An 11,135-nucleotide genomic window follows, 5' to 3' on the forward strand; every position below is an offset into this window, starting at 1 on the left:
AGACATCCTCCCAGCCCCCTGGGGATGGAGATCGTCAGGAACCTCATGCAGACAGCGAGCTTCTTGATGACATGCCCAGGGCCACACAGTAAATGAGTGTCAGGGCTCGGGATCAGGAAGCACAGAACTTGGAGCCCAGCTTTGTGCAATCTCCGCCTGAGTATGCCCTTCTAGGTCTCAGCTACGTGATGAAATACCACATTATGTCCTCTCCCAGCTCAAAAAACTAGGCTGGGAAACTGAGCAGCAGCAGAGCTAACAGCTTGGCCTTGTTCAACCCCACTTACCCCTTCTAGAAAGATCAGGAAGAGTCCCCTGAACCACCACCCGGAGTGCAGGTTAGATTCTGGGGAAGCTCTTCTGATCCAAAGAACATCATGCCAGCATGTGATGCTGCATGGCCACGGGTCAGAGTTCAAGGTCATAAGTTAGACAAAAGGTCAAAATAGCAGATCATCTCTTATAACCCCAGCCAATGTTAACAGGTTTAAAAGTTACTTTTTTTTCTTACAGTGTGCAAATGGGCTGGGTTCAGATCTCCAGCTTTCTTCCACCAAAAATCCTTCTTTAATCCAAAAGAAGCTTGTAACCTACTGTGAAGGAATGCCACAAGTACACAGTAGAGATACTTACAGTCAATCAGATCTAGAAGGACAAAGCTCTAGGCAAACCGCAAATCACAACTAGTCCCTCAGCATGCCCTAAGCATTTGGCAGCCCTGGGAAGAGGCAGATTCTGCAGGAGCTACCCAGGGCATCCAGTGAGAAAATGGTAAGCATATCATCCCGCCAACTTCTGATCAGAACCCCAACACCCAGGCCCCAAAGTCAATGTACACGCTCCACATCTCCGCGGCTTTTTCAGTAGTGGGTGCAAACCACAGGCACCTCCCGGACTCCTCGGGGCTGCTGGCTCCGGCTGAGCCTAGTCCCCCACCCCACCCCAAATCAGGGGCTTGCCGAGGGTCTTTTCAAAGTGGCAGCCGCACTGCGAAAGTGAAACCAGACACTTGCAAACTGTCTTTCCTCTCCTTAAGGGTGCTGGCTGATGGAGCCACCGGCAGGGGTCCCGGGGATGCTAGGAATTCTGATGGATGTTCTCCGAGGACCCTTCGCTGCTTTCGTTGAGGGGCGTCTCCGAGGTCTCCTCCAGCTCATCGTCTGCCCCCTCCTCCTGAATGGTGAGGTGCACGTCCGGGGAGGAGGATTCGGAGCTCACGCTGTCCCCTTCCATGGAGCAGAGGGTGCAGGACAGCGCGGGCGCCACGCTCTCCTGCAGCATGTTCAGCATCAGGGGCACCTGCACCGACCTCAGGCCTGACACCACGGGCAGCGGCTTCATGGCCTCCCCCCAGAGCCGCTCCTCGTCTTTGTACAGCAGCAGGAGGCTGGACTTCTTCTCTCGCCTCTTGGATTTCATGTAGCCCAGCATGATTCCGATCAAGAAAATGCCATAGAAGGACATGACAACCAGAATGTAGAAGTACTCGTTGCCGTTGCCGCCGCCGGGCGCACGGGACTCCAGGGGGCTACTGGAGGCTGCGGTGCCGGGGTGCGTGCTGTTCAGAGGTTCCATCTTCAGCATTGAGGCTACCTGCACAGCAGGGGCTGGGGAAAAAAGCCGCAGGTTAGAGCTGTCCCCAAGGTTCCCGGCACAGGGAGGAGGGGGAGCACAAGGTTTGTGGAACTGCAATACCAAAAAAGCTTAAAAGTGCATGAAAGAAATAGCGTAAGAGGCTTCGCCAAACAGCTGACAGGAGTGAGCTATGAAGGCTTGGAGTGCACGGGAGAGAAGCCCGGTAGAGGGTTCACTGGGAAAAGTAAGAAGGACTCTTTTTTTTTTCTTTTTTCTTTTTTTTTTTTTTTTTTTTTTTTTTAGTGTACACATCTGTCCTGTTTGTAGTGAGCAGTATTGCTTTGATTTTTTTTTTAAATCAGTGTAAGACAGGAGCATCCAGTAAATAATATCTTCAAAATTGGGAAACACATTTTAACAGAGCAGAAACAAAGTTTAGTGTACACATCTGTCCTGTTTGTAGTGAGCAGTATTGCTTTGATTTTTTTTTTTTAAATCAGTGTAAGACAGGAGCATCCAGTAAATAATATCTTCAAAATTGGGAAACACATTTTAACAGAGCAGAAACAAAGTTTACATTGTGTTTCCAAAATAGAACTATTTGAAATTCAAAACAGTGTTTCCTTAGAACAAAGAAAAGCAGAAAGAAAATAAAGGGGAAAAAATTCATCTATTAATTGGCAAAAATGCCCATCTTTCAAATGTTTCTGAAGCAAAGTGTAGCCTTGCTAACTTACCAAGGCTGACAGTTGGTCCCAAGTTTTGAATTCCCAGATCGTCCAGTCCAAGAGGGTTCTTCTGCTCTGTCCGGCTCTGAGCTCTGACAACTCAGCCGCTGCAGTTGGGATATATAGTCAAGACGTGCATCGTCACGTGCTCTGGGAGGAAAATTTACAACAGAGGTTGATCGTGGCAGAGTGAGCAGTGAACTGAAAGCACTGCAGTTCAACTCCCTGAACTTTGCAGCTGTGAAAAAGAGAAAAAGACTGGGAAGTGAGAACTGCTCCTCACACCCCAGCGCCCAGCCAGGGTTTTCAGGTGGCCGTGATGATGAGTGAAAAGAGGAGAAAGGAATGCGCTGAGTTGAAACCCTTACCCCAAAGTCCACTCTCATTGAAAATTAGCTCATGCTTCATCCAGCTCTTGGGAAATAACCGTTATTGGGCTACAGGTTTTCAGAGGCAGCTGAATCCCATAATCTGGATGAAAGACAGTTGGAAGCAAGTGCAGGATTTATAGTCAAGGAACTGGGGCTTCGGTTTCAGTTCTTCCACTCCTTATGCAAATAGGATAAATCCTTCCTTAACCTTTCCGCACCTCACGTTCCTCGTCTGTAAAATCACTGTGCCTGGGTGTCTTCTGCAGGTAGGATCATATAAACCACATGACCTTTTGGGTCCCTTTCGGCTTACCCCTTCTAAGACTGAAGGCTGGCTGGCGTAGCTTAGCCCTCTAAAAGCAGAGATTCTACCTGCCTTCCATATCAAGGTCACACACCTATGTTTATAATAATTATTTTTTTAAAAGATCCAAGGTTCTTTTCAGTGGTCTGCATGAAGTGGAAACTTGTTGTGGTAAAAGATACTATGGGCCAGTTTTGTTCCGTCCTGCCATACACAGCTGCTCCTCTGAAGCCTCATGCGGAGACTATTGACACGTCTCTTTGCTGTCTCTGGCAGGTCAGGGGAGGAGCAGGACTATTTCAGACTGCAACTAAGCACAGTTCAAGTTTTTTAAACCTTGGTAGACCCTGTGTTTAAATGGCTGCTGTGATCAAAATTGGAAGAGGAATTGCAGGCTTTAATGTCAGTCTCTCTGCTCCCTGGGCTGCTTACTCTGAGGCTTTCATGCTAAGTGGAAGGAAACTGGGAGGGATCCGCTCCCTCCAGTTGTCTGTGGACTGTGGATTGCAGCCAGACTCTAAAGGAAACATCTCTCGTGGTTCTGCTATAGTCAAACTGACGCATGCAACATCCACCTGACCTGCTGGAACATATATAGCTTAGGCACTGAAATTTTCGCTGCTGCTCCAGGAACCCCCCTGGGTTGGCACCTGATCCTGATTCTAAGAAGACACCTGGAGGAAGAATAGGAAGATTAACTGAATGCTGCTGTTTTTCCCACTTGACTATTCACTTGTGCATGCCCGTAAATCCCCAGCCGGCACTGGAGATACCAATCACAGACCACTCCAGCATCACGATCATCCACACAGTGGAACCGTGCTTACACCAGTAAAGATACCCTCCCCCATTGTGTTAATACGTAAAACCCTCCATAGCTACCTTGGCCATGATAGACTTGGCCTTTTCAACAGGTGTCCATCACAAGCACTAGAACACTTCCATCTACATCTAAGCCTACACTGGAATGTCTGGGACACTAGAACAAGATGGGCCCAAGAAAGAGATGCCTGTTGATTGTTGACCCTGGTATTGTTTATTGTGTACCTTAGGACATACGAGATTGGTCATCACCCAGGGATTATTCAACACCAAAGACTGGAAGCTTTGAGTAGGCAGAGAGGAGGTGGGGATAGGGGTTACCAGATTCAAGGAGCAGAAGTACAAAGCCTGGTGCCAAGAAGTCAAACAGAGGCTGAAGTTTTAAACAAAATAAATCCCCAAACCTGAGCCAATAGTCCCAAGGGAATATAACCAAGAAAAGAGATGAGCGTGGGGAAACATCTAGAATGAATTCCAAAGGACAGAGCAAGTCAGAGCCAAAGGAAGAGCAGGCCTGATTGCAGGAGTCAGGGAAGGAACAGCCTAGAAGAAATTCTGGGCTGTCTGCTTGGAGTCCCTGCTGCCCCAATTCCCATGGACTCCCTGCATGGATATTTCTACTAGAGTGAAATGAGGCTGGGTGCAGTGGCTTATTTCGGTAATCCAATGCTTGAAGAGGCTGAGGCAAATGAATCACTTGAACCCAGGTGTTTGAGACCATCCTGGGCAACACAGTGAGACCCCATCTCTACTAAAAAAAATACAAAAATTAGTAACTAGGCCTGGTGGTGAGTGCCTGTAGTCCCAGCTACTTAGGAGACTGGGGTGGGAGGATCACTTGAGACCAGGAATTCAAGGCTGCAATGAGCTCTGAACATGCCACTACACTCCAACCTGGGTGACAGAGCAAGATCTCTAAAGAAACAGAATAGACTAGAATAGAATACAATACAATATAATATTTAAATGATGCAAAGAAAGCATCATGTCTGGCCGAATGCGCATGCTCAGTGTCTGCTTTTCGTTGTCACTTTTAGGAGTACCCTGTTGCTCCCAAGGGCTTCGGGTTGCCTCCTATCATGTGTGTGCCCATCTCCAGACTTTTTATCACTGCTCCTTCCCCTGTCTGTCACTCCCAGGAATGGAATTTAAGAGAAGGGAATTCCAACTTCAAAACACATAGCTCAATCTTCTTCCCAGCCCTCATTCATGACAGGGATTGTGAGAATGATGGCAGTGAATAATGGCATAAAGAATGAGGGGGAGGGGGCACATCTAGAAAGTGCACTCTGTCGGGAGAGGATGCGACTGCACACGAATTATTAATTATATCTACCCCAGACCTCAATTTTAGGAGACAGCAATGTTAAAGAAATAAATCAATTTTGACTAGCATTTCCATTTCCTGAACAGTGTCTTTTCAGGAGCAAACATATCTAATTCTGATGAAGTCCATTTTATTTTCAAGGTTTTTGGTTGTGCTGTCTGAATCCTAAGAAATATTTGCTTAACCCAGTCATGAGGTTTTTCTCCTGTTTTTCTTCTAGAAGTTTTATGGTTTTAGCCTTACATTTAGACCTATGATACATTTCAAGTTAATTTTATTCTACGATGTAAGATATGGGTCAAGGGTTTTTGGGAGGGGCTGTTTGTTTTTGTTTTGCAGACAGATGTCCAATTGCTCCAGCATCATTTGTTGAAAAGACTCCTTTTCCTGTTTAAAATTATCTTGGAACCTTTGTTGAAAATCAATTAACCTTATATATGCAGGTCTATTTCTTAACTCTTCATTCTGTTCCTTTGATCTCTCTGTCTATCCTTGCATCAATATTATTCTGTTTTGATAAATCTATTTTAAACATATATTTTAAATGAGTCTAAGATGCACTGCAGTTCAAACCTAACTTAGTGTCTATCATGTACCAAGTACACCTAAGTCCTGTGAGGTCAAGTATTATTACAACCATTTCATAGACAAGGAAACTGAAGGTCAAAGAGGCAAAGCAAGTTGCTGAACATCAAATCACTAGCAGTACAGTCAGTACTTGACCCCGGATCTATGCAACTCCAAAACCCATTCTTTTTCCACTACCCTTTGTCTCACTGAATGGGAAACAAAAAGAAACTGAGAAAGAGTAGGAAGTGAAAGATGGACATTTTTCCAACTTCTTTTGAGTCTTCATAAAGCTTTTTTTAAAAAAAATAAATGTGAATTCTGACATAACTAGATACACATAAATACAAACGTGGAACTACAAGTTGTCTTTTTCTGAATTCATGTTATTTTAAGTACTGGAGGCTGCACCAACCTCAGCATGTTCTAGAAGTTCTCAGTGAAGTAGTAATGCTCTTACCCTATATCTATGTTTTTCATAGTACAGCAGTTTCTCTGCCTACATATACAGCCTTGATATGGTTTGACTCTGTGTCCCCACCCAAATCTCACCTCGAATTGTAATCCCAACGTGTCAAGGGTGGGACCAGGTGGAGGTAATTGAATCATGGGGGCTGTTTCCCCCATGATGCTCTCAGTGACTGAGTCTCATGAGATCTGATGGTTTTATAAGCATCTGGCATTTCCCTTGATTGCACTCATTCCATCCAGTCACCCTGTAAAGAAGGTACCTGCTTCTTCTTCACCTTCTGCCATGACTGTAAGTTTCCTGAGGCCTTCCCACCCATACAGAACTGTGAGTCGATGAAACCTCTTTCCTTTATGAATTACCCAGTCTCGGGTATGTCTTTATTACTTTATTAGCGGTGTGAGAATGGACTAATATAAGCCTGTTCTAGTCTTCTTGCTTTAACTTGTATTTTTTTTTTCTATTTGATCCTGACACATACTTTCTCTAGAGCTTTGAGTACTTTCATTTCCTGGTAACGTCATTTTTACCAGATGATCCAGGAGTCCCTGGCCACACACATCTCTGAAATTATGTTAACAGCTTCTGTGACTAAACAAAGTCTATGCTGGGATAACAGCATGGCTGTGAATCTCATCAGATTAAACGTAAGTCTGGAGTCCAGAGATCTGACCCAGCTCAGCCTTGCTGGTGCTACGTGACTGGCTGGGTTGCATAATTGCTCTGTGTTTCAGTTTTAGCCACCCTCGGGTATGTCAAAAGTAGCATCATTAATTGTCTCAAGATCCTGAGAAATGTCCCATAATCCACGGGGCTGTGTCTGCCTCCTGAGCAGACCAGGCTTTGGGGCAGGCAGAATATTGCAAAATGAAATCCTCAATGCCCACCACTGGTTTTGCTTTCCCCAGAAATTCTGTCTGAAAAGTTCTGTCTGGGAACTCGAGCAGTGGATCATCCCTTCTAATGCCCTGAGTCACCCTCCCTGAACACATACTTTTTAGCATTCCTAGCACTAGAAATAAAACAGGGCTGGATATCTGACAGGTCCTTAATAAGGTCCCCAGGCCCTCCCTGTAACACCAGCTATGCTGTGGAGGACGTTGCTATCAGCAGGTCCTGCTTTGATATCACCCCAAGGGGGTTAGGAGGGAAGAACCAGAACTCCTGAAATTAACAGTGAAGTTGGTATTAATTCACCTTTGTTATGTATAATTCAAGTATCTTTAACCTGATATTTATTTAACAAATACTTGCATAGTACCTAAAATTGTCTCAGGAATTGCTGTAAGTACTTTGCAAAGTTTATCTTATTTAATTCTCATAAAAAGCCCTTGAGATAGGCTCTGTTATTATCCCCATTATACAATAAGGAAACTGAAGCAGAATGTGCTGGAGCAGCCTGCCCCAGGTCACACAGCTAGTACATGGCAGAGCTGCTTTGGAACCCAGAGCTGAAAAAACAGAAGGGAAAGAAATAAAAGAGAGAGAGAAGAAAAACATTGCCTCTGCCTCTACAGACCTTACCATTGGTGGGGGAGGCAGACAAGAATCCCAAAATTGTATGTGTAAAGTTGCAAGAGTGACAAGTATTGCAAAAGAGAGAGAATGCTAGGAAAGTTATTATTAAGGGGACTGAATTCCTTAGAGAAATCAGGGAGGACCCTCTTGAGGAAGTAATCCTTGAGTTGGGATCTGAAGATTGTGCAGGAATTAGCCCAGATGAAGTGAGAAGGTAAGAGAGTTCTGGCCAATGGTAATCTGTGGAAAGATCCTTCAGAGGAAGAAAGTGGGGAGGGAAGAGAGATGGCAAGAATGAGGAACTAAAAAGTCTATGAGGACTCTGTCAGGGCAGCAAAAAGGAACCTGGTAGAAGATGCAGCAGGAAAGGCCAGCATGGGCCAGATATTGCCACCTGGGAGCATGAGGACAGGAGACCATGGAAGTAAAAGATAGATTCCTGCTTTAAAGAGCTCAAGTACTAACTGGGGGGACAACCCCAAGGCCTGGGGCGAGTGTGTGATTGTTCAGGACTGACTGAATGCATGATTGCTGAGGACATGCAAAGAACAAACTAAGAGCATACATGCCTGCAGTTAGCACCAAGGAAACCAGAGTGAGGAGTTGACTGACTTAATGAGTGTGTTTGTGAATAACCGTGGGAACATGGACTTTGCTTCCAAAATTCTTATCAAGAGTTCCAGACAATTAAAACAAAGCTCTTGAATGTATTTCAACCATATTTCTCAAGAGCTATCAGTGGTGTGTTTGGAGTAATTCCTGGTCAAAACTTTGACAAGGTGACACAGAACTGCCAGAAGCAATAAGACAAATCAGCATGTCAGCGTATGTAGTTTTAAAAGATGGGCTAGAAGTACATAGATGGCAAATCCAAGCGTCGGGAACTCAGACCAGATGATGGTATGGCATATAGTTTAAAGGCACAGGCTCTATGGTCAGGCTGCCTAGGCCTGTCTTGGTTCTTCCTACTAGCTGTGTGACAATGGGCACATTTCTTAACCTCTCTGTGCCTCTCTTAAAGAGGCATAAGAGTACCTATCTCATAGGGTTGATGTGAGGAAGAAATAGAATTATCCACTATTTCAACCCCAAGACAAAAATACAAAAGGTTTGAGCCCCTTTCCCACATCAAGAGTACTTTTTAAAAAATGGAAAGTAGAGGATTTTGAAGAAAGAGTCATTGATGTTTTCTCTTCACCTTCCTGGGGAAGATGTAGGGAAGGGGCTGCTTTCTCCTCAAGTTAGGGGAAGTGAGTGGGGGGCTTCACAGAGATCACTTGAGAGTCTCAGTGGTCTCTGTAGCCTGTAACCTGTTGGACACAGAGGACTGGGATCAGAACCACACCTAGAAAAATTTGAATGGCAAGAAACCATGTCTGGTCAGAACTCTGGGGAGAGCTTGCTGAGTTAGGGATGCCCATGTTCCCAGGGATTTTTTTCTTTGGGGGGCGGAGGGTAGGGGGTGGTGTTTTTTGTTTTTTTGAGATGGAGTTTCGCTCTTGTCACCCAGGCGGGAGTGCAGTGGCACAATCTCAGCTCACTGCAACCTCTACCTCCTGGGTTCAAGTGATTCTCCTGCCTCAACCTCTCAAGTAGCTGGGATTACAGGCACCTGCCACCACACGCAGCTAATTTTTGTATTTTTAGTAGAGACGGAGTTTCACCATGTTGGTCAGGCTGGTCTCGAACTCCCGCCCACCTCAACCTCCCGAAGTGCTGGGATACACACGTGAGCCACCACGCCCAGCCATTCCCAGGGTTTTTAAGGGAAAAGACAGGAGTGTGTTTCCTATAGGCCAGTGGCAGGCGATGCAGGAGTGCAGGAGGGAGACACAGACCCGGACTACATGTTGGTTGGTTTCTGCCCAAGGCAGCCTGAAGCAGGGTGGGAAGTCATGGTCCTGCCCACCAGTGACTTCCAGCATGCCCAAGGCCCAAGCAGTGGGAGAGAGAAGAGAAGCAGCCTTCACTCTAAATAAACTTGAGAAGTTACGACCCTCCCATAAGCCTGGACATACGAATTACTGTACTGACATTATTCAGGGATACTAGAGCAACCAGGGGATTTTCTTACTTAAGAGTAACTAGAAAAGTTGTGAGTCTGCCCCAGAGTTTCATCACAGGGCAGGGGACTAGCTGACCCTAAAGAATGAGTCTGAGGAAGTACTGGGACTAAGAGATAAAGTGGCTTTAGGATGACACTCTGTAAATCCTGCTTGTTTATTGTAACAAATGCATATGTAAAAGCTTGGAACTGTGCCAGCACACTACCAGTGTTCAGTTTTCACCAGTATTAAACAATGTTTAAAAAAAATGCAAAAGCACAATATTCAGGAGGACAGGAGACCAATGAGGCAGAAGATAGGTACCCGCCTTTAGGAGGGATGATCTAGCTTAAATTTAGGTTTAGCACCAGAAGTGACTATTTGCTATTTTATTCCCAGCAACAGGAATGGTACTTGGCCTATAGCAGACCTTCCAAAAAAGATCTGTTGACTGAATAACAGAGAGAATGTGCTAAACACTCATTATAGAATTTTTAATTTAACTTTTAATTCCACAAAAGCCCAATGAGGGTGATTATCAACAGAATTTTGTGAGCGTGGAGAATGAGGCCAGAAAAGTAACTTGTCCAACTTGTCCTGGTCACACAGCAGGACGAAGCAGAACTGGAATAGACCATCCTACCTCCTGTTGAAATCATACCAGACACATAATCCATTTCTAGATGCATGATTCTCAGCTGCTAGCCACTTCCTCTGGCCCCAACTAATCAGGAGGTCAGTACAGAAAGAAGATGTTGAGGAAGGGTTTCGGAGGTTCCAGCTCAGGAGAGCAGAACCAACAATCTTATTTAAAAACAGTTGTTTCGAAGCCTTGAAAATGTCTTCCAAAACCTTTTAAGTACCAGATGATAAGGCAGGACCCAATCAAAAAGAATGTCCATTTAGCTCTGACTTCTGCACTTTCCAAAGGCAGTAGGTTCTAAAGAGGGACTTAGGGATTTCAAGAGCATTTCATAGCTTGGGTTGCCCTTGCACAAATACAGAATAAATTATGGGTGGCAGGAAGTGGGGCAGGAAGTGGGGGTCTCCTTTTCTCTAGTGACTGGCTTCCTGTTGCAGCAACTTCCCATCGCATTTCCATTTGTCTCCCTCTAGAGACAGAGCTGAGGTCTATAGCACAGGGTAGCCCAAGACTATGAGGAATCTCTATTTTGCCACAGCTGGAGTTCTCAGAATCAGCCTAGCTGGGCAAAAAGAATGGGCAACTCATCAAGAAAGCTCACTCTATCAACATCATACAGGCAAAATTTGCCTGACAGGTACTGAATGAAATAAATCAAAGCTGGTTCTTCACATACCAAGGAGACAATTGTGAAAGGTGGCACACCACTGCCCACAGTGAACAAGAAACAAAGGAGGCTTGGACACTGGGAGGCTGAGGCTGATAT

The 11,135-nt window shown here is 45.2% G+C and overlaps 1 protein-coding gene across 1 annotated transcript; it reads right to left on the reverse strand.

The window, feature by feature from the left end:
* Window positions 1-511: 511 nt before the first annotated feature.
* Window positions 512-2,442, reverse strand: KCNE4 (potassium voltage-gated channel subfamily E regulatory subunit 4). Its single transcript, XM_010355435.1, is given in 2 exon segments — window positions 512-1,607; window positions 2,313-2,442. Coding segments are annotated over 2 exon segments (660 nt in total). The 3' UTR covers window positions 512-1,077.
* Window positions 2,443-11,135: the final 8,693 nt, after the last annotated feature.

The sequence above is a fragment of the Rhinopithecus roxellana genome, chromosome 14 (assembly GCF_007565055.1).
Source record: "Rhinopithecus roxellana isolate Shanxi Qingling chromosome 14, ASM756505v1, whole genome shotgun sequence".
Taxonomy (NCBI): Eukaryota; Metazoa; Chordata; class Mammalia; order Primates; family Cercopithecidae; genus Rhinopithecus; species Rhinopithecus roxellana.